At 42.1% G+C, this 23,828-nt stretch overlaps 1 protein-coding gene across 3 annotated transcripts in view; it reads left to right on the top strand.

The window, feature by feature from the left end:
* The window catches only part of TARBP1 (TAR (HIV-1) RNA binding protein 1), a 65,680-nt gene extending 44,068 nt beyond the window's left edge, over positions 1-21,612 (top strand). For 2 of the 3 annotated variants that reach the window (XM_060125307.1, XM_060125306.1), the window contains exons 18-30: positions 490-671; positions 848-919; positions 2,760-2,880; positions 3,747-3,857; positions 4,721-4,870; positions 10,722-10,808; positions 12,831-13,027; positions 14,631-14,712; positions 16,672-16,843; positions 19,841-20,032; positions 20,217-20,341; positions 20,758-20,894; positions 21,228-21,612. In XM_060125307.1, coding sequence (XP_059981290.1) covers positions 490-671; positions 848-919; positions 2,760-2,880; positions 3,747-3,857; positions 4,721-4,870; positions 10,722-10,808; positions 12,831-13,027; positions 14,631-14,712; positions 16,672-16,843; positions 19,841-20,032; positions 20,217-20,341; positions 20,758-20,894; positions 21,228-21,396 — 1,797 coding nt within the window. In that variant the 3' untranslated portion in view covers positions 21,397-21,612. The remainder of the gene's footprint in view (positions 1-489; positions 672-847; positions 920-2,759; positions 2,881-3,746; positions 3,858-4,720; positions 4,871-10,721; positions 10,809-12,830; positions 13,028-14,630; positions 14,713-16,671; positions 16,844-19,840; positions 20,033-20,216; positions 20,342-20,757; positions 20,895-21,227) is intronic. The other variant, XM_060125308.1, reaches the window with a different exon arrangement.
* The last annotated feature ends 2,216 nt before the right edge of the window (positions 21,613-23,828 follow it).

Here is a 23,828-nt window from a genome sequence, read left to right as displayed (position 1 = left end):
TCAGATTCACATACACTCCTTATCCAAAGGGGCAGATGGAAAATAAATCCATTTATTACCCTGCCGTCTCTGCGTCCTTTCCTGACCCACGGTACACACTGAGAGAGGGGGGCCTCTTTTGTTTTGAGGAAAGGGAGGCCCCTGGCAAGTGCAAAGAAAACTGAAAATGTCAAGGGTGAGGCGTTTTTTCTCCCTCTCATTCCCTATCACTGTGGGCAGTTGTTCCTCTGGGATAGTTCTGGGTGAATATCAGTATCAGTAAAATTTTATTTATTTTTAGTATTAAATGAAAAATTAGCATTCTGTGATTGGTTCGCATCGTGCAAACAGGGAAGAGTTTTTAATTTTTTAGACTCTGTTTATGGTTATGTTGAAACTATCATTTGAAGGCATTCAAGTAACAGTTGTTAGCAACATGAATTTTTTTTTCTCTTTTTTGAAAAAACTTAATTGGTCAAAGGATAAAGGAACTATTGTATTTCATTCCAGATTATGTACAGGATAATTGAAATGTCTGCTATAAAAACTGGAGTCTTCAATATATTGATCAGTTATTGCTGCAAATCTTGGATCGTTTCTGCTTCAAATGTGTCTTTATCTACTGCTAAAAATTACAGCGAACTTGTCCTTGAGGCGTGTATATTTGGAACGGTGTTTCGGCGTGATCAAAGGTAAAAGATGCCATTATTTCAGCCTCACGTAACTTATATTAAGTGTCTATTTGGGTAGAATTGTATCTTTATTTTAAGGCTTTCAGTTAGAAGAATATTGATTAATTTTTAATTTGGGACTTCAATTTTTTTCTTCTAAAACTTGTTGTTCTTTGTCACATGTGTTTTATGGAAAGACTTATTCAGGATGTACAGACCTTCATAGAAAATCTTGGGCATGAGTGTGCAGCGAACACAGTTATTGAAAAGTAAGTATGGTGGGTCCTCCATATCTTGATATAAATGCGGCATTCAAAACATAACATCATATGAGAAACATTCTGTATAAGATATTGCATGAGCCTTCCAAATTGTGTTAGAAATTATATTGCCTTGCTAATATATTTTCTTCAGATCTGTCACTATTTACTGAAATATGATAAACTTTAAAAAAATTTAGTGTGGGGCTTCCCTGGTGGCGCAGTGGTTGAGAGTCCGCCTGCCGATGCAGGGGACATGGGTTCGTGCCCTGGTCCGGGAAGATCCCACATGCCGCGGAGCGGCTGGGCCCGTGAGCCATGGCTGCTGAGCCTGCGCGTCCGGAGCCTGTGCTCCTCAACGGGAGAGGCCACAGCAGTGAGAGGCCCGCGTACCGCAAAAAAAAGAAAAAAAAATTTAGTGCCAAGTCCAGCATAAATAAGGAAATAACTGTGGGGAATATGCAATCCCTATCCCTCTTCTTTATTTGGGTGGAGGGGTGATCATCAGTGCACATAGTTTATTTTTTTTTTGGCTAAAATCCACTATTTAACAAGTCACTATGCTCACGCAAAAATAAAATTACTGTTGGAATAGGCCCTAAAGTTTTGATGTCTGGGATAAGCCTATTCTTATCTAACCGCCGAAATAATTTTTTTGGAGCTTTTTTAAAAGTTTTTATTTTCTCACATAATTTTCAAAACTTTGTGCATAGGTGTTTATGAAGAAGATAATAAATTGTGTTGTCATGATTCACTTTGATTTTAGAGTTTAGGACAACAAATGACAATTGCGTACAGTTACCACAAAGTTTATTATTCTAAGAGTCATAGCTATGTTTTAAATCTGCCACTCGTCATTAAATATATACATTTTTCATTGTTAATTATTTTAATTAATTTTTTGTTTTCTTGGCTGGTTATAGTATAACAATAAGTGAAATTTATTTAGTTGACGTTTCCAGAATATTTTGATTTCTACTAGACAGATATTGTTAGATTAAAATGACATTTATTCACATTATAGTCATTTTAATGAACCTGGAAATAATTAACAATTTCAGTGAATTTATGTTTCCCCATTTGGATACTGAAAATGCTGGGATGCTCAGCACATACAGTGAGTGCTCTCTGAGTTTGCCCTTCACTTAGAGACGTGCACTTAGAGTGCACAGTGACGACAGCATCGAGGTGTTGGTGTGTGTTCTTGCCCCTGAGCAGGAGGTGTCTGTGGTCCTCTTCTAGGAACAGTGTCATGAGCTGTGATCTGTTTTGTCCACAGATAAGGTATTATTGACCCAGTATCAGTAGCGTGTGCCTTGTTTTTCCAGAAGTCTGGGTGAATTTGTGCTCATTCAGACTTTGTGTACAGGATCTCCTGTTGATGTATTTGTTACTGTCCACTGTCTGTCCTGATTTAAAATGCATTGTCAGGGGAGGGGGAAGGGTGAGCTGTGACAAAGCGAGAGAGTGGCATAGACACATATACACTACCAAACGTAAAATAGAGAGCTAGTGGGAAGCAGCCGCATAGCACAGGGAGATCAGCTGGGTGCTTTGTGACCACCTAGAGGGGTGGGATAGGGAGGGAGACGCAAGAGGGAAGAGATATGGGAACATATGTATATGTATAACTGATTCACTTTGTTATAAAGCAGAAACTAACACACCATTGTAAAGCAATTATACTCCAATAAAGATGTAAAAACAATAATAAAATGCATTGTCATTAAATATGAAGCTACTTAATTTTAGAAAACTTTGGAAGGTTTTGATATTTTGAAATTAATATCTAATGTATTTTTTAATTTTGAAAATGTATTAACATAACCTATCATTTTATATTTTTTAGTACTAAAAGAGAGGACCATTACGTGAGAATTTGTGCTGTCAAATTCCTGTGTTTATTAGATGACTCAAATATGTCTCATAAGTTGTTTATGGAAGATCTTGCAATCAAGCTATTAGAAAAAGTAAATATGCTTTATTTTACCTTAAAGTACCTTGACTTAGCAGTTCAAGCACTCACAGTGACGTACCAGAAGTAAACCCGCCCGTTGGCTGAACTTAGACAGCACAGACCGTGAAAGCCGGGGAGGGCGCTGCTAACGTAGGAGGACTCTGTGCTGCCGTTGCCTTGTGTCTGGTGATGGCACTGTCCATTTACTGAGGTGCCCCTGTCTTAATGGTGTTTATATCAAATTGCAGGTTCCATTATTCCAAACTTACGCCATCAAGGGGCATTGTATTCCCTTGCTAATACATATTCTTCAGATCTGTCACTATTTACTAAAATACGATAAACTTAAAAAAATTTTTAGTGCAGAGTCCACCCCTGTGACCCCATGTCTCCCCCTTAACTGGGCACAAGGAAGGAGAAGTATATTTTCAGGTACTTTTTTTACTACGTAAATTTGTATGGTTCCTTTTCTAATTTTAAAAGCAGATAAGTTTAGACTTCCTGGTGGTCCAGTGGTTAAGACTCCACGCTTCCAATGCAGGGGGCATGGGTTCGATCCCTGGTCAGGGAACTAAGATCCCACATGCTGCACGGTGTGGCCCAGAAATAAAAATTAATTAATTAATTAAATAAGAAAAATAAAACTTTTTTTAAAAAAAAAGATAAGTTAAACAAAAGAACGAAATTCATTGTTTTGAAAGGAAACTTGGGAAAAGTATCATAAGAAAGTGTCTGTCTTATCCTTCTGCCTTTCAGAGTATAACAGGCTCCTATGCCCAGTTTATACTTTTTAAACTTGAAGTTGTCACTGATTTTATTTTCATTAATCACGAATTCAGTAGGTAATTTCATATTGGTCCCACCCTCTCCCTCTCCAAGGATGAATTGGTGTCCAAGTCAAGAACTCGATACTATGTGAACTCTCAACAACATAGAGTGAAAAACCGAATATGGCAGACTCTGCTTGTACTTTTCCCCAGATTCGATCAGGTATGACATTTATTCCATTCGTACCTTTAAGCATAATGTTTTCATATGAATAAACTATGTAGTAGAAATTGTCATGTGCTACTTTAAAATTGAGAAAGTCGTCTGCTTAAAATTTATACTTTAGTTCTTAAAATTGAAGTTTATTCACAAGTTTTTTTAATAGAATACTAAGGCAATTAGGTGTTGTAGAAATAAATTGGAAACTGATTTACATGGCCCCATTTAATATATTTTTCCCCTCAGTATTTTATTGTAATATTTTAACTGTTTAAAGACTCATATGCCACGATAAAACTTTAAGCTGTTTTTTTAATAGTGGCTATTTCTTAATTAAAATTAGTAACCATTTTCAAAGTTGATAAGGAATAGATTTTAATTTTTCCCACCACAGAAGAGAAATCACTATGGGACATGATAGAGACTAGTGCTGCTAAGGTGATAGTCATAATGCGACATATAAATGTATCATCACAAAGTGAGAGAGTGGCACTGACATATATACACTATCAAATGTAAAATAGATAGCTAGTGGGAAGCAGCTGCATAGCACAGGGAGATCAGCTCGGTGCTTTGTGACCACCTAGAGGGGTGGGATAGGGAGGGTGGGAGGGAGGGAGACGCAAGAGGGAAGAGATATGGGGACATATGTATATGTATAGCTGATTCACTTTGTTATAAAGCAGAAACTAACACATCAATGTAAAGCAATTATACTCCAATAAAGATGTTTAAAAAATAAATAATCATCACATCATGTTGTACACCTAAACTTATACATTATATGTCAGTGATATCTCAATAAAAATACATTTTTTAAAATTAATAACCATAACAGTTTAATTTGTGTGCTTTATTTTTCTCAGAATTTCTTGAATAGAATTACTGACAAGATTTTCCAGGCTGGTTTCATCAATAATCAAGCATCCATAAAATATTTTATAGAATGGATTATTATATTGATTCTTCATAAATTCCCTCAATTTCTTCCGAAGTTCTGGGACTGTTTTTCTTACGTAAGTAAAGGAGATTTTTCATAATTTTTTTTAATGAAGAAAAGATCTTAGCTATGCTGGGAGATTGTTTCACTTTAATAGTTTTCTGGCTGTCAGTTGCCCTGCCCCTGATGTACTGATAGCCTAAATTGTGTTTTGCAGGATTTGAATTAATTTAGACAGAGACAGAAAGCCCTGGCGTTTATCTTGAGTATAGCATAATTTTTATTTGAGAGTTCTTCCGTTCCAACAAAACAAAGATGGAAAAGGTTTCTGTTGTTAAGGAGTAAGGGAAATAGGCGCCTTCTATATTTTTATTTACCAAGCAAAGTCTTTGTTTGATCTTAGCGATAAGAATGCTGAGGAATTGGGGACTTCCCTGGCGGTCCAGTGGTTAAGACTCCGTGCTTCCAATGCAGGGGTGCAGGTTCGATCCTGGTTGGGGAACGAAGATCCCACATGCTGCAGAGTGCAGCCAAAAAGTAAAAAAAAAAACAACAAAAAATGATGAGGAATTAAATGCATTCCTTACATTTTAAAGAATTTCTTAGTAGGGAAATTTCAAATATAACCAAAGCAGAGAGAGTAGAAGGGAGCCCCTACCACCCAGCCAAAAGCAAGTGTCAGTTCATTTCCATTCTTACTCCTCTGAACCCTCACGCACGCCTCTGACACCTCATCCCCAACATTCTTAAATCTTGAAAATCATTTGTAAGGCATCGATACTAAGATTAGTGATAGAGTTTGCAGTTGCGGGCTTCCTGACAAATAGCAAGTTGTTTCTAAACATCAGTTCTAAATACTTGCCTCGAGTATTTTCTGCTGGTTCCCAAGTTCATCCTTCCCTTTCTGGGTAAATGACCTTGCCTTCTGTGTGCGAAAAGCATCTCTTTCTGTTTCTTCCTTTCTGTTTCAGGGGGAGAAACTGTTGTTCTTTCTTGCTCATCTGTAGCTGTGTCCTTATGTGCCCTGAGCTCTTCACTCTTATTCTGTTGACTTTTCCTCCCTCCTGCTGTCGTCCTTGTGTCTTCTTTTCCTTCTATTAAACTTCGAGAGTGAGTATCTTTGCCTTTCTCTCTTGCTCTTCTTAAACCACTGGGCTCTGCCGCATCTTCAGAAGTCGCACGTTGAGGGCTTCATGTGCAGCTACAAACAGCCTTGTCTTTTCTTCCTCTTCCTTACTGCCGTGCAGCCTTTCTCGTTGACTGTTGCTTTTTTTCTCCAGCTGACTGTACACTGTGGTGGTCCCTTCTCCAGTCCCTTGTCCTTCTCTTTCTATACTCCCTGTCTCTGCTAGTTCGCTGCATCCCAGCCACCTCCTAGGCCCTCTAACATAATCACTTCAAACTTCATCCTGTGTAACACGAAATTGATGAGCATGTCTTTGCCTGAAATTCCCCCTCCCACACACACACATAACGCGGTCCTTCACACACACACACACACACGGTCCTTCACTGTCCCAGACTCCTCTCCTGAAACCTGGCTGTTACGATAAGCATGGCGGCATCATCTTCACAATGATCCTGAAAAGTAGGTCGGAATTTTTACATTTTACTTAGTGAAAAAACTGAAGTCCAGAGAGATTAATAACTTGTCACACCACTAAGGAATGACAAAGCTCTAACTCAGGTGTCTGTTTCCTTTCAGAAGCCGCGTTCGTCTTCACTGTTCCAAGGTTCCTCTCCTGGCTCTTCCTTCTTCTCTTCATGCCCATAGAATTAAGAAACATACTTTGACATTTTTTCCTTGCATTGCTTCTCAGACCTGTTGCTTTATTAATCTCGTTTGATGTGTCTGCTCTCAAGCGGGTGGGCGCTGCCTCAGAAATTCTCACGGAAGGCCCCTGGCTCTGGTGTGCTTCCAGCCCCCCTGACTCTCCTGTCCCTGGTCAAGCCACCAGTTCCGTCCCGTTTCTCCACTCTGCTCAGTCTCTCAATTTTCCATAAAGAGCTCTCAGAGCTGGTATATTCTCTTCACATCTTTTCCTCGTGGACATCAGGGTTTTTCACTGTAAGCACGTAAAACGCTGGCTGATTGAATCAAAGGGATGGAAAACAGCAGGGATGGGGGAAGTGAGGTAGCCCAGAAAGCTGCAGAATCCAGCTTGGAAAATAGGCAGGAACAAGGTGGGGCTCAGTGGTTTCCAGAACTGCTATAGCCACAGGCGTGCCGTAGAGCAGGTCCACCAGGGACATTGCTTCACCCCACTGGACGCCTGGCACCATCACGGCAGTGCTGCAGCCTTGGCCAGCCGTCTGCCTGCCGCCTCTGCCGCCTGCAGGGAGTGGGTTCTCTGTGGGCTCTGCCTCTCTGGGTAAACAGTTCTCAACCCAGCATTCAGGGCAGGCGTCTCCGGATCCAGGTCAGGTGACTTCTCTTAGCTGCAGGGAGGCTGGGAAAATGAATGTCTGGCATTTCCAGCTTCTCACAAGACCTATAAGGTGAGAATTCCCTGAACTGGGAAGGGGATTCAGAAGAGATACCCGCAAACAGGCAGTGTCCACTACACCCTTTTCCTCCTTTATTTGAAGCAGGTGACCTTAGCTTTTATGTTTCCGAGAAAGTGGCAGTCATCGCATAGGAATACCTTTACCTTCTCAAGAGCAGTCACGCAAATAAATATATAGGGTTGGCCGAAAAGTTCATTCAGGTTTTGCCGTAACATCTTCTGGAAAAGCCCGAACGAACTTTTCGGCCAACCCAATACCTTGTCCATATCCACCCAAGACTGCTTCCCTCCTATATCATCAAGGACCTGCATCTGCTGTTGGGGTAATTCCTCTGCTTGTTCTCTGGCTTATCTTCCTGTCTGCCTTCTCGGGAACCTTAGCCCTCGGTCTCTCTCCTATACCTAGTGTCCCCTTCTTAACCAGGTGGTTTCTCATCCATTGTTACGGGTATTTACACTGAGCTGCTCCTATAGAGGACGCCTGTAATCACCTATCTCCCTACCCTGTCAGAGCCAGACTTGCTGAAAGAAGTGTGTGTATGCCACAGTTTCGGGGTTTTCATGTTCTCTTTGCCCACAGTTCAGTCCAGCGGACCCACCTCCAGCTTGGTCACTTCTCAGATGACCCTTCGCCAGGGTCGGTGGTCAGCCTCCTGCTTCCCCCCATCCGTCTATGCTGCAGACGACCTCCTTGTTCCTGGTTCAGTAACACTTCCCTGGTTCCCCCTGCCCCTGTGTTTCCTCTTTTCTGTGTCCTTCCTGGGCATTCCCTTCCCTGCCCAGCTGTTAAATGTTAGTGCCTCTCAAGGCTGGGCCGCCTTCTTTCCTTAATTTCTCCTTGTTTTATAGTCAGTTTTATCTGGGTCATGGATTCACTTATTATCTGATGTGAATGACCCAGTAATTTCTCTCTGTCTTCCAGCCATCTTCCCCTAAGTGCCCCATCAGGCTGACTGCAGCCATGCCCGGCCTGGCCGCGTTTGATGGAGCACAGCCATGCCCGTTCATATATCAGTACCTGTCGTTCATGGCTGTGTTTGAGCTAAAAAGGACAGAGTCGAGTGTTTGCAGCAGACTGTATGGACCTCAGAGCTGTATTTTTATTCACTGTTTGGTCCTTTACAGAAAGCTTTGCTGACCCCCGCTGTGGACATTCTTCTTGAATGTTTATAAATCATCTAAAACTTGGATGTCTGACACCAGGTGCCCTATATTTGCCCCAAACTTGATCTTTTTCTACTATTGTAAACAGCACCACCGTCTGTACAGCTGCACAAAGCAGGGAACTCAGCGCTTTTCCTGACTCTGGACCAGATCCTGTTGCTCTTACCTCCCGAGTGTTTCTCAGTCACCATCTCCCGTCTCTGCGTTTGGCCTTGGTCCAGGCTGCATCGTCCACTGCACTGCTCCCCTCAGTGGACCACCTGCGTCCCCTCTTCCTCCCTTTCAATCTCCTCTCCACACCGAGGCCAGAGCAGGTTCTTCAAAATGAAAATGTGATCAGGTCGTCCACTTTCAGCCGTGTGTGGCCTGCAGGTCTCACGTGGCCTATGCCCTCTTCCCCGTCCAGTCCGTGTGCCCCACGTTCCCGCCTCTGCAGTCGAGTCATGGATGCATGCATGGGCTCAGTTTTCTGTTGCTGGAACATTCCAAAGGCCAGGGGTGTGAACAACACTCTATTTTTCCTGCTTCTGGATTGACAGGACCAGGCTGGGCTGTTGTGCATGTGGTGTCCACTGGGCTGGGACCTGCAAACGACTTCTTCGGCCACGTGCTTATCACCTTGGCTGCAGTAGTGGGGACAGCCGCGGGGCCGGGCACCACTGGTTCTGCAGCTGTGTGTGTGGTCGCTCAGGGTGCCGAGGACAAGCGTTCCAGGAGGACGCGCCCTGGTGAACCCGCACGTTCCCAGCCTCTGATCGCGTGCTGCTTATTGGCCAGGGCAGATGGTGTGACCAAGCCCCCCAGGGGCGGGGCCCGCCTTAGGGCCTGGTTACTGGACAGCTTGCTTCATCGGGGCCCCCATGTGGCCGAGTACCGCCCTGACCTTTTCTGTTCTTTTTCCTCGCCTGCGTAACTGCTGCTCTTCCTTCAGATCACAGTTCATGTGTCGTTTGTGTCATTTGTGTCATTTTTTTTTCCCCCCTGTACTCAGGCCTCTCACCGTTGCGGCCTCTCCCGTCGCGGAGCACAGGCTCTGGACGCGCAGGCTCAGCGGCCATGGCTCACGGGCCCAGCCGCCCCGCAGCACGCGGGATCCTCCCAGACCGGGGCACGAACCCGTGTCCCCTGCATCGGCAGGCGGACTCCCAACCACTGCGCCACCAGGGAAGCCCAATTTATGTCATTTCTTAAAGGAAGTTACCTCCCTTAGTTTAGACCCCCTTAGTGTGGGTTTTTGTAGCACGTAAATAGTTCTTTTTATAATGGGAATTTTAACTTACTGTCTGGTTTGATTTTCTTTCCATTAGACCATAAGCTCCAGGAAGGCAGAAAAATCTTATCTATTTTTGTTTTCCTCCGTTTCTGCCACAGTAACTGGTCCATGGAAGACAGTCAGTAACTAACTACTAGTTACATAAAGGAATTAATCATCTGATTCGCCTTTTGGAACACTTTCTGAACTGTGGTGTCTGTAGTCTCTTTCCAGTCTACCCGGTGTCCGTCAGTTTGTCATCATTAAAATGATGTGTAATTCCAAGTCACTATCATTGGGAAGGTTTCCGAATTCCAGTTGAACACTCTCACAAGTAGCGTTTCATTGAGGGTTCTGGTTTTTTTTTTTTTTTTTTTTTTTTGCGGTACGCGGGCCTCTCACTGCTGTGGCCTCTCCCGTTGCGGAGCACAGGCTCCGTTCGCGCAGGCTCAGCGGCCATGGCTCACGGGCCCAGCCGCTCCGCGGCACGTGGGACCCTTCCGGACCGGGGCACGAACCCGCGTCCCCTGCATCGGCAGGCGGACCCCCAACCACAGCGCCACCAGGGCAGCCCTCTTGAGGCTCTTTTTAAGCAGCTGCAGGGCCCCATTTAACCTCTGCTGCTCCCCTCCGCACGGGGGCCTTTGCCTCCCGCTTGCCTGTCTTGGTTCGTCTTGGTCATCTTCACCTGTTCCCCCGCCTACCCCCGCTTTCTCCAGCCAGCCCTTCTCTCCGTGCAGTGAGCTCACTCTGGTCTCCCCCAGGTACTCCTCGCCTGAGTGGTTAGCGGCCGTGTGTGGATGAGTGTTGTGCCTACGGGCATTTGACTCTGGGACGTCCCTGTGCTTTCTCGCTTTTCCTCCTCTCCTCCCACCCAGGCCGTGGCTGCGTTAGGGAAGAGCCGGCCTCATGGCCCGGGGCCCAAGCATGCAGCCCGGCGCCTTGATGTGCACGGGCTCGCGGCAGCCTTGAGTGACTGTTCCGTGTATCTGATTTATTTTCAGGCCGAAGAAAACCTTAAAACAAGCATTTGTACGTTTTTATCAGTTTTGTCGCATTTGGACATCATTACTGAAAATATTCCAGAGAAGGTAGGTTATATTGTTTATGAGAAGAGTTCAGACTTGACTATCAAAATAGAACTTATACATGTGCTAACTGTTCTCATTTAGAGTAGTCCTTGTGTTTTGCAGTTTCTCCCCTTCCCTTCCACTCCCCTCCTAATGGCAATATGCACTTAGACACAAATGCACAATAAGGTGTTACCCACGGGCACACACACACTGAGATAACGCCTGAGCCCATGTTAAATCTCTAGACAAATTAATGGGCAACTTTTAATGATAGGATGCTTAACTTTATGCAAGTATTTACGTAAGATTATTTAAATAAGACTTCCCTTATTGCATTTAACTGTTCCTTGGCTGGCAGAGTTATTTAACAAATGCTTGTACAAAGAAACTCATGGTCAGAGTATTAAAAGCCATTGTGTTATTGAAGGTTTATATAAAATGACTGTCATTATTCAGAGTGTGAAAGGCAGTTCTTCATCTTTCTCAGGTTTAAAGCATCTTCCCTAGATAAGTAGAGATCTTAGCTAATTCTGGTTAATCACTATGGCAACTGTGGAGAATTCAGGAAAACCTGCCGGTAAAGATTTAGAGCAAGATTCTATATTATTGAATCTATATAGAGTGTACTTATATGTTGTAAATTCTGGGAGAAACTTAACACAGTCGACCCTCGGTCAACACAGGCGTTGGGAGTACCGACCCTCTGCGCAGTGGGAAATCCACATGTAACTTTACAGTCACCGTAATACAAGGTTCCTCATCTGTATCTGTGGATTCAACCACCCGAGGATCCTGTAGCACTGTAGTACGTCTTTAGTGGAAAAAAAATCCACGTATAAGTGGACCTGCACAGTTCAAACCCCTGTTGTTCAATGGTCAGCTGTCTGAAAGAAATGTTGTTTAGTGTTGAAAGTGAGGCAAAAATATTGGGGGGATAGGTTTCCTAGAACTTTTCAAAGTGTTGTCTTTAAGCACAGTAACAATCCGATTTCGTTGTTAACCTATTTCATCAATCCTAAGAACAGGTCTTTCTTCCCGCCACATTTTAACCTCAAAAACCATGATAATATCTTAAAATTGATGGTGTGTTACAGTGTCTGTCAGCCAGATGGCAGTGTGTTAGTTATAGTTATGTGAAAACTTGTGTTAACACCTTCCGGTAAGAGTTACGAAAGCTGTAGCATCAGGTAATAGCAGTTGTTATCTTTCTGTTTTAAATATGTGCAGGGAAGAGATTTGCTTACAATCTGTTGAGAGAAGTAAGATAGACAGGAAACTGTACTATTGCAGGGCTCTTAGCTTGGTGCAGCCCAGTAACATTTACAGATGAGCCGTTTGTAGGAGCATTAAGGTAGCTCCTGATACTGTATTAAAAGTTTGAGTCCATCTGGTTTCCACATTAATACATGTCACTTCCTTTGCCTTTCAATATCTGTTGAACTGTGTGGTTTTAGAAATCAGGGATTATCATTGCATAAAATCTCCTGGCTGTGAAGGTGAAAAACTCTGAATTCCCAGGAAAAGACTACAGGGAAGTTTAAACTCTTATTTTTTTTCTCCCCACTTCTTAATTTTCCTGCCACCACTCAGTGCTGTGTGGGTCCAAGGTCACTATTAGGGAAAACAGAGTAGTTCAGACCAGGGCAAAACAGCATTTTATGAGGTACCTTGCTCAAGTTCACTTAATATTTCTAACTTTTTCAGCCCATGGTAAGGTAATAAGTGATGGAGACTTCTTTAAAACACTGGTCATACAGTGGTTAGCATGAAAGTACTTCATTCAGATTAACCTCGGTACTGGAGTATGGGGGAGAACATGTGTGGCAGCATGGTAAATAAAAACTAAAGAGCTGGGAAGATACTTTTCCTTCTTGAGGAAATCACTCCTGCCAGTGTATCTGTCTGAGAATGACGATGCAAAAACAGTGAAATAAGATTTTACTTTGTAGCATTTTTGTCACCTATACTCCTTGTTCTTGGTCATACAGTCAAGGGTAAAGTGGTCCATGTTTACATCTGAAGAATGTTTCTCCTTTTCAGAAACTCATTCTGAAGCAAGCCCTTATTGTCGTACTGCACTGGTGTTTTAATCACAATTTTAGCATTCGACTGTATGCCTTAGTTGCTCTTAAGAAAATCTGGAGCATGTGTAAGACATTGCACGTTGAAGAACTCGATGCTTTGACTTCCGTTATTGAATCCAGTCTGAATCAAGTGGAAAACATGCATGGAGCAGGGTAAGCAGGCCTTGTCCCCTTCCCCTCGGTCCAGCATTGTGTGCAGAGAGGGCATAGAGGGTGCCCAGCTTTTAGCAGCTCCTGTTTAGCGCATCACGCTGCAGTGCACAGAGCTCGGATTAAGCAGCATTTAAGCAGCTCACTATTTGATGTGCAGTTTAATTACAGTTCTAAGTGCTGTCAGCTCCGTCATTGATCTCTCTTCTTTTTCTTTTTTTTGCTCTTTAATCCTTGATCTTTAATTTAGGGACCTCTAGACGTTTCTCTTCAGCGTAGCCAAATGTTTTCATCCTCTGTTGTCAAAGAACTGCTGAGAAGTAGCATGACCGGACTCTAAAGCCATGCTCATAACCCCTCAGATGTCCGGGTTAAAGCTGGAAGCTCTTGCCTTTTTCTTTTCTAAGAGAACTTCTCTATTCCCCAAACAAAATCCTAGTCAGATGCTCAGTATCAAACAGATACAACACCGCTGCTGTGATGGAGTAGGTTGGGGTGCACGACTCAGTAGCAAAACCCAGGGGGATGGGAGCTCGGACACACGTTGGGGTGCTGTCCTTTGAAGAGACCCTTGAAAGCCAAGGGGCAGAGAAGACAGGTGCATAAGGAGGGGCCAGTCTCTCATCTCAGGTCTCCTCTCCTCACCCCGCTGATGTTGAGGCCCAGCCGGCAGTGACAGGAGGGGCTGGGAACTCGGGGGTGAAGGAGGTACGCTGGCCAGAGCAGGAGAATGATCTCACCGGGAGGGCATCTTGAAATTGTTGCTCAGCTTTTGGGTTGTCGGTCATGAATTTAAACTGAAACCTGCCGGTGGCCACGTTTTGTCACTTTTATTCCTCCCTCTTTTGCCTTCTAAAACTTGACAAATTTTTGGTTTTTGTTGTTTGTGAGTATGTACCTAAGTATTTAAAACCCCTTACTTTCACCTGGCTTAACAAAAGTTGGTACAGTTTGGCTGCGTGTCATGGATCTTCAGGGTAGAAAACGTGACTTACGTGGACTTCCCTGGCAGTCCCGAGGTTAAGACTCCGCGCTTCCACTGCAGTGGGCAGTCCCTGGTCGGGGAACTGAGATCCCACATGCTGCGCGGCGCAGCCAGAAACAAAAAAGTAACTTACGTAACGATTTTCTCTCCTGAAGGAAGAAAAAAAAAAAAAGCATTTATGGCCAGAGAGAGACATAAGGATCCCAGCCTAGATTTCTTACATGGTTCCCTTTTAGAATTCTTTTTGCCCAAGCAAGGGAGTTGTACCTGCGGCAGCTGTTCCTGTGAGATTTTCCCATCGTTGTCTGTTGACTGACGACTGTCTCCTCGATGGAGTGGAGACCTGAGTTTCATTCTTGTTGAGTCATTGTTTGACGTAGGACTGTGAGAGTTATTTAATTTCTTTGTCTGTCTTTGAGTTTCACTTGAAAACGTCAGATTTAGGGTCAGCTTTTAAGGACGCTGATCTTGGAGGTAGGGGTTATTAATCTTGGGATAAAATTCACAAGATTTTCCATTCCTTCTAAATTCTGCGGTGCCTCTTTAAGAGAGCTACTTGGTTTTCCCCCTTACCAGAGTGGGTTCACTAGTCTGTACCTCACATGTATCTTTAACACTTAGGAACGCGAAGAAGAATTGGCAACGGATCCAGGAGCATTTCTTTTTTGCAGCGTTCCACCCGCTTAAGGACTACTGTCTGGAGGTGAGCAGAGGGTCTCATGTGCGAACGACTCTCTTCCGTATCTTTAGTCCCCGTGCTTCCTTTCTGCCGCGGTTGTGGAAGGTGTACTGAGGTTAACTGTCCTTACGACACCGCCTTCACGGTCGTAAAGTGCTCCGTGTAATTTTGTCACGGCTGCTTGCACTTCACTCTTCAGCAGTGAAAACTGGCTAGTCATTTTCACTTTCTGTTTCTCAGGCAGTGTCTGGCTTGTAAACACTGGAAGGGGGAATATTTAACTCTGAACAGAAATCTGTTCTGACATTAAAAGGAAATGAGTGAGAACATTTGTGCAGGTGAGATCTGTTGTAACGAACGAAGCCCACTGTTAATGAAAGAGCGAGAAGATCTACTCTTTTGTTAAGTGCCTGTTTTAGGTTCTGGATGGCTGGAATTGTGTAGCAGATGACCCACCATCTCAGCGATCCTAACAGAATGTGCTTATATAATTCCTTTAAACTTATTACAGTTGGCATGTGAATTAATATACAGATTATTAAAATTGGTACATATATTACTTTCTCCCTTTTTCGACTACAGTTACAGCCTTGGAATTTAAAACGTGATCTAGGAATCTGGAAGTATCCGAAACTTCAGCTACCATGCATAAGCAGTTTAGCTACCACGCATAAGCAGTTTTTTGTTGTTGTTGGGGTGTGTGTGTGTGTGTGTGTGTGTGTGGATTACTAATAAGCTGGCCTTTAAAAAAAAATACAGATCTATATGTTGTGAGATAGTCATCATAAAACATTATTGTGTACTTTGTTGCTTCATTGCAAAAATTATTTAGGATTTTTCAAATATTTTAACGTGCTCTGTTCTGTGTCCTTTAGCGCCCAGAATGCTTTGTTTGACATCTTTCTGAAGGACTCTTAATAACTCTCTAGTGCTAAGTCAGCCTTTTCTATTCAGTTCTCCAGCAGGAGTAAGTCCCTTGCTTCCACTTTTCCTTCATCCTGACTTTGACTGCCTCACCCTCATATGTTTTATATATTTTATTCTCTATTAATTATACGAACCATAACTGTACATATCAAAATAATGGCACACAAGAACTCTGTTTCTCTGTACATTTGGAGCTATACTTGGTACGTACTTAATAATCATCATGCCAGTTTCAATTTGCACAAATATTGCTAATAAAGAGAAAACCATATTCATTCTAAAAACTTTTATGAAGACTTGGACATTGTTATAAGTTTATTACTTTATTTTTAAATTGCCTACTGTGCTTCTGACTCCTGTGCCTTTTCACATTTGAGGGTTATCTGGATCTCAGTTTTCTTGTCATAGGTAAGAAAAGGGGAGGATTGTCATGTAGTGACTGAATAACTGCTGTTCACAGTGGTGTCACCCTGTGCAGTTTCCAAATCACTTTCATGTGCTCTTTTTACCTGATTTTACCCTCATTTTACCAGTGAGGAAGTTGAAGCTGAGAGAGGCTAATGGCTTGTCTAACGTCACACAGCTAAGATACAGTCGAGGCAACATCTAGAGTCTAAATTTGTATATTGGCAGCGAGAGTGAAGATCGGGCATCACAGGAGCTTGAATCTGATTGCTTATGGAGGTGTCTGGTTGTCAATAAATAGCATTTATCCAAATGTTGTCCAACATTAATGCTGATTAATTCCAAAACACTTCTTGCTTGTATTAAGAGCATGGTGTATACTATGTTACATACAGTTAGAAATACTGGAGTGGAAGATCTGCCCGCTCTCAAGGATTTCCTAAATTAATCCCTTAATTTCTTAGAGAAGATAAGAAGTATAGATAGACAGTTGCTACAAGATATAAATGAAAGTATGTCATTTGATCAGATGTGATAGTTTGGCAGAACACATCAGTAATAATAATTAAGTTGTACTTTAAACATGTTATCATGTATTTCTTTGTTATTTTTAAGGGAAGAAAATATAGATGTTTACAATTCTCCTTTCAGACCATATTTTATATCCTTCCACGCCTTTCTGGCCTTGTTGAGGACGAATGGATTGCCATTGGTAAATTCACCAGGTTCACTGACATTCCTTTAGATGCAAGATTTCAGTGGTACCTTTCTCCAGCTCAACTTTGTGAACTAAAACCAGGTGACTGGTCCCAGCAGGACATAGGTAAGAAAAACTTCTATTTTACTTGTTCTCCCTGTTGCCTCGGTCAGGCTCATTGATTCACGTTACTTAGAATAGGTGGTTGATAGTACCATTTTTCATGGATGTGGTGAATTCTGCTCCACTTAGAGAAAAGACAGAAGGCGTGGTGTCACTCTGACTAGTACTTTCAGTTGACATTGGCTTTGCTCTTAATAGCCAAAGAGAGCTTAATCTGCTTTACTGTATAAAGCTAAAGGCTTCTGTTGTCTTTGAAGTATTGATAATTAATATTCATTGCTCTTCTACTATATATTTCTGAAAAAATATAGATATAAAAAAGGGCCAAATTAAGAAATCTCTTTTCTTGTCCTATTTGGGAGTGAAGCAGAGCTCTGCATTCCCTGCTCCGTCTGGCCGAATGTCACTCATCTCTTACCCCTCTTTTCCCTATGGCTCCAGCCCTCCTTTCACGTGCCCCCGCCCCCATCCTTCCCTGCAGCTTTCTCAAGGACCCCCCCTTTTCCCTCTGTTACTTCCCGTCCTCCTCCTTCCCTTCACAGTCCAGCTGCCCCAAAAAACCGGGGACCAAGTCTCCCGCCCATTTTTAAAATCACAGCTAACCTTAAGAGATGTGTAGTAGCGATCTGCATTCTCAGCATTTCTGTCACTCACATTTTGTCCTTCTGGCTTCCCCAGCCCATAAGCATCATGGAAACTTCTTTCAGAAAAGCAGAAACTGTCTTTGTCTACTTCTTTACAAAATCTAAACAGATGCTCTTTTCTTACCATACCTGACCCTATGTAGCATTTATTTGCTCATTTCTTGCTCTCCTGATTTTTCTCCTCAGTCTGGCTTTTCTCACTCTCCTTTGAGTTCCCCTCCCTCGTCCCTTATATTTATAGTTCTCTCAAATTTTAGTGTTTTCAGGAATCCCTTGGACATCATGTTGAAAGTGCAGATTCTTGGGTCCCACCCTTAGATTTCTGTCTGGAGGAGAGTTCTAGGAAAGTGCATTTTTTTGATCAAATACTCTAGGTGGTTCATTTTAAGACTATCACGTTAAATTTATTTACTCAGTCAACAAAGATTTACTTATTGCCCCCTGTGTGCTGAACAAAAGACAAAGGCCCTGCCCTCAGGGCGCTTACATTCCTCCAGGGGGACAACCCTAAACAGATAAGATGTCAGGTAGTGTGGAGAAAAGAAAGCAGAGTAAGGAGTGTGAGGGAGGATTAAAAAGACCTTTTTTAAGGAGCTGACATCGAGCAGAGGCTACATGAAGTGACAGCAAGTCAGGCAAAGCCTGGGGAAGAGCAAATGTGGATTTGGGGGCAAAAGACAGTGACGGGAGCCTTCTCAGGGCGGAGGGGCCCGCCTGACCGGGAGGGGAGGAGAGGGGAGCCGCACATCTGCACATCTTGTCTGACTTCTGCCATGGCGTGAGTGGGGCAGAGAAGTGGGGAGTTACTGGATGGGGAGAAGGCTACAGAGGTCTTTGTTTTGTTTGTTTTTGGTAAAGAGGGGGATATTGCAACAGGGTTTCTCTGCTGAGACGTGAATGCTAAATGCTTTCATTGGCCTGGTTTTCTTCTCATTCTGTTTGCTCTCCCTGCACGTTTTTATTAATTTCCACAACTGGAAACCACCACCTATGTAACTGCAACTTTCAGATCCTTATCTCTGGCCAGCCTCCTTCCTGAGCCTTCTAGACACTTTCACTAGCTCATCTATAAGCTCTTTAAACTCAGTATCCAAATCCACGTTACCTTTCTGCCCAGACGAGCCTCTTCTAATCCCCTTCCTGTTAGTGGTCTCACAGGAGTCATTCTTCTGCGGTCCCTCTAGCCACATCCGTCAGTTATCAGATCTTGGCGATTATGCCCTTCCTCTTCAGCCCCTCTTGCAGAGACTGTTTTTGTCTTTTTTGGGCTAGTGTGAAAGCCTCTCGGTGGTTTTCCCTCCCCACTTATCCTCCACATTCGTTTTTAAGAGGGGTTTTTTCTGCAACACAAAACCAGTACTGTTACCCCCTTTCTTAAAACCCTGTACTGCCTCCTGTCTGTAGAATAAATTCTTTATCATTTTATACACAAAGCCCTAACGGCCTGGTCTGAGTCACATCCCTCCCTCCACTGCAGGCTGTGAGCGATGCCTGAGTCTGCTCCTGCGGAACGTGTCCACAGTCTGCCCCGCCCTTCCCACGCGCTCTCCTTTGCAGACTTTTACACTCCCTTCCCTGAGCCCTCCTGCGTCTTGCTTTTTTGCCCCTCCCTCCCCCAGACATTAGCAACTCCTGTCTGTGGGCACACCCTCAGTATAGTACCGCGTCGGTCACCGCGTAGGTCGTGGTTCCATGTGTGTCTCTTCCCTCCCCAGTAACCTAAGTGCCCCCGTTTGCTCAGTCAGGTCTGGAGTGGGAAGGAGAGCCTGGAAGGAGAGTCTCAGTCCTGAACTAGAGATCACAACGCACATTAGACAGCTCAGTAACATCCGTGTACTCATCGCGATAGCCAAGAGATAACTGCTCCAAAGAAGAGTTCTCGTTTTTAGAAAAGGTCCCCCAAGTACTTGGAAGATAATTTAAGATAAAGCCTGTTTGTTGTTACAATATTGTTGTATTGTTGTATGTACAATATACATACAGTATTTCTACAGAAAATTCCAATCTAATAACACCATTGTTTGTAAGATACGCCATTATTTTATGTAACTCTAAGAAAAGAATGCTGCCAAACCCATGGTACCCTTACGGATTCTAAGATGCTTCCCAATTTGGGGTATGCCAAAATGGAAAAAATGTGCATCTTTGATTTTCATGAAATATTGTCGTATTTTGGTTAGCAGGGTAGAATTTGAACATTTTAAACTGTTACCGAAAATGACAATTGTATCTGAATCCAAGTAAAGTTCTTTAGTCAATGAACCTCATTCTAAACTATCATTTTAAGCTCTTAAAAAAGTATATATGCATGTAAATCAATAGAGAGGGAGATTTATATTTTCTTTTTCTTTCCCAGGTTCTAACTCGGGCGAAGCAGATAACGAGTCAGAGTGGAGTGATGTTCAGAAGAAGATTATCCCATGGAGAAACAATGTTCCCGACTTAGACCTGGAGCTGGTATTTCAGGATCGTGCGGCCAAACTTGGGAAGTCACTCAGCAGACTGATTGTAGTGGCCTCACTCGTTGACAAACCAACCAACTTAGGAGGTAAAATTAGAGTTTCCACTGGGCTTGCTTAACATCTTCTGATCCCGAAAATTTGTAATTGACCCAGTGCCATTTGTGGCCTCTCTTCCACATTTCCCCCTCTCCGGGAGCTTCAGAGGAATGCCTGGGACCTAGTGAACTTGGCCTTAGACTGGTGGCAGTAACCCTGGCTTGTCCTGTGCAGGGCTGTGCCGGACCTGTGAGGTGTTCGGGGCCTCGGCGCTCGTGGTTGGCAGCCTTCAGTGCATCAGAGACAAGCAGTTTCAGCACCTCAGCGTTTCGGCAGAACAGTGGCTTCCTTTAGTGGAGGTGCGCGCAAAGTGATGTATTATTAAAATTTTCATTTGCTAGACTCTTTTGTAGTACTCTGTCTTCACGTTATCAACCCTTTTGCAGTAGTCCAGCCTTTGATAGCTTAAAAATAATACTGAAAAGTAAACTACAGCCACTCTGTTCTCCTGTTCTTATTATCTTTCACACTGTTGTATTTTTAGAAATCAATAATGTAGAATTCTTTTCAGTAAAATGTGTCCTGTTATAAGTCACTCTCGTTTGATAAATTTATGAGATGTTGGGAGCGTTCTTTTTTATAGTATATAATTTTGTCCTTTTCCTTTTAACAAATTTCAGTTTCATGAAAGTGTTTTTTTCTTTAACTGATTTTACCCCCAGGAGGGCTGTAAGTGAATGATTTAATATTCTGCTCTTTGTAAACGAATATTAAGGTAAAACCACCTCAGCTGATCGATTATCTGCAACAGAAAAAAGCAGAAGGTTACACCATCGTGGGTGTGGAACAGACTGTGAAAAGTTTAGACCTAACCCAGTACTGCTTCCCTGAGAAGTCTCTACTCTTGTTGGGGTAAGAACACTGTCTTGAGAGTCTGTCTAGAAAACGTTTCAGAAGGTTTACAGTTTTACCTGGACTCTTGATCATACACCTGTACCTGGCTTTTGACTTGCAAGGTTTATGGAAAGCCCCCCTAAGTTTTCGTTTTATTTCACCCGTTTGGGATGGTCAGGTGAACACAGAATTGACCCATAAACCTTCTTGTTACACTCTTCTTTATTTTCCTGGTACCACAGACTTGTGTCATTGTGTTAACCTGTCTCTTCCAGTAACATCCAAGATATCTGAGAAAAAAATTTTTTATTATAAGAAAACTACCTTTCTTCTCCCATTTTTCTGAATCAGAAATGAACGGGAAGGAATTCCAGCAAATCTGATCCAGCAACTGGACGTGTGTGTGGAAATTCCTCAACAGGGCATCATCCGCTCCCTCAACGTCCACGTGAGTGGAGCTCTGCTCATCTGGGAATACACCAGGCAGCAGCTGCTGAAGCAGGGGGACCCCGGGTCCTGAAGCTTGTGCCTTGTCTGACGAGTTATCAAGTTATCAAGTTATCTATCGGTGCTGTTGAAACATTGTTTTAGAACTATTTGGACTGATGAGATAGATTCTGAAATCTGTTGGGATAATTTGCATTTCTTTATTTGCAGTTTAATGCCAAAACTTTGTCATGTGCCTTAACTATATTGCTGTATGTTGTCCCCTTTAATAAACCTTTTTTAAAGCTAAGTTGTATTGCTTCTTTAATAAAATATTTTAAGCAACTGTGGAAATAAAACAATATTTTAAAAAGATCATTTCTTTCCTAGAAACTAGTATTGTCAGAAATGTGGATCATGGTAGGAGGAAGGCAGAATTAGGGCAGCTCTGATTATCTGTGAATACCACACCCCTGTCAAGAGCAAGCACAGGGCGGGGTGGGGGGGGAGCAAAGCTTCAGCATGAGGAGGAGCCATTGGCCTCTTTCTGCTGATTTGTATCTACTTCTGCGCAGGGAGGAAACATGCTTGGCAAGGTGCCAAACCAGCTTCCCTGTAAGTTCATAACTTATTTTTAAAGTCATAAACTCGGCCATAATCATTCATATGAAGTTTTTAGGAAATTTTCATATGCCATCTTCGCTCAGGGTTCAAATAGTGATTAGAAATAGTCTACCTTCTGACAGTTGTCAACGTGGACCCAAAGGAGGTGACACCCTTGCACATCGTTACCAGTAGTGAGAATGGAACCCACGAGGGTTGATGTGCTGTTTCTCTTCTTCTGAGGGTTTTTTGTTTGATATTAGGATTACTTTATTATTTAATGGTAACTGTCACCATCCAGCAATGCACTTCAATCATGTCTGGGTCCTTTTTTAATAATAATTAAGTTTCAGAGTTCGTTACCTGTTACGTACTTTTTTCTTCTGTAGCTTTATTTTTTAATTTATATTTTTACTCTACAATATCACTTATATGTAGAATCTAAAAAATAATACAAATGGATCTATATGCAAAACCGAAACAGACTCACAGATACAGAGGGCTTCCCTGGTGGCGCAGTGGTTGAGACTCCGCCTGCCGGTGCGGGGGACGCGGGTTCGTGTCCTGGTCTAGGGGGATCCCACGTGCCGCGGAGCGGCTGGGCCCGTGGGCCACGGCTGCTGAGCCTGCGTGTCCGGAGCCTGTGCTCCGCAACGGGAGAGGCCACAACAGTGAGAGGCCCGCGTACCGGAAAAAAAAAAAAACAACCTAGTGGTTACCAAAGGGGAGAATGAAGGGGGGAGGGCCAAGTTAGGGGTATGAGATGAACAGATACAAGCTACTATATATAAAATAGATAAGCAACAGGATATACTGTATAGCACAGTGAACTATACCCAGTATCTTGAAATAACCTATAATGGAATATAATCTGTAAAAACACTGAATCACTATGCTGTACACCTGCAACTAACAATATTGTAAATGAACTATACTTCAATTAAAAAAAAAAAGAAAATGAATACAAAGAACTTGGATTTAAATAAAATAGCCAAGACTATACAAACATGTAGAGGAAGAAATGTAGAGAATAATTAGAATTAGGTGGGGTTTTCCACCCATTATATCATAAAGCAAATTTTGCACTCACATTCTTCATTCCACTTTGGAGGCTCAAGTCAGAATTAAAATAGAGTCAATTTGTTGCTGGTCATTTTACATTAGCTCTTTGTTGTTACTGTAAGAATAATACATTCTCATGAGGAAAAAATTAAAAGTCTGGTGAAGGATGGAGAGGGGACAGTAAAAGTGGATGCCACATAAATCCAGGGTAGAATATTCAGTGGTGGGATTGAATAGAATTATATCATTTGGAAGCCCCAGAACAACATTTCTCCTCCTACTTCTGTATACTTCAGGTACAGTAATCCACCCCCATCACCTGAGACAGAGACGGAAATAGGAACAAAGTGATAAGGTGACTTTCTCACAGTCTCACACATCAGTTGGCTTCAAAAATCAGACCAGTGTAATAATTTGTCTGATTTGTAATAATAATTTATTATTATATATTTTTATATATATATTATATATATTATATATATTATATATATTATATATAATACATATATAATATATATTTTTATATATATAAAAATATATGTAATAATATATATATTATTATATATTATAAATAAAAATATTTATTGTAATAAATATATATTTATTTTTATTATTATTTTTATTTATTTATTTTATTATTATTATTTATTTATTTTATTATTTATTTTATTATTTTTATTATTATATATTATAAATAAAAATATTATTTATTGTAATAAATATATATTTATTTTTTATATATATTTATTTTATTTGTTTTTTATATATATTTTTTTATATTTATTTATATATATAAATATATAATATATATACTATATATAATATATATTATATATAAAATATATATATAATAATATATAT

Source organism: Lagenorhynchus albirostris, chromosome 16 (assembly GCF_949774975.1).
Source record: "Lagenorhynchus albirostris chromosome 16, mLagAlb1.1, whole genome shotgun sequence".
NCBI classification, from domain to species: domain Eukaryota; kingdom Metazoa; phylum Chordata; class Mammalia; order Artiodactyla; family Delphinidae; genus Lagenorhynchus; species Lagenorhynchus albirostris.
Note: the sequence above shows the minus strand (reverse complement) of the source record. Positions and strands in the feature narration are given on the sequence as shown.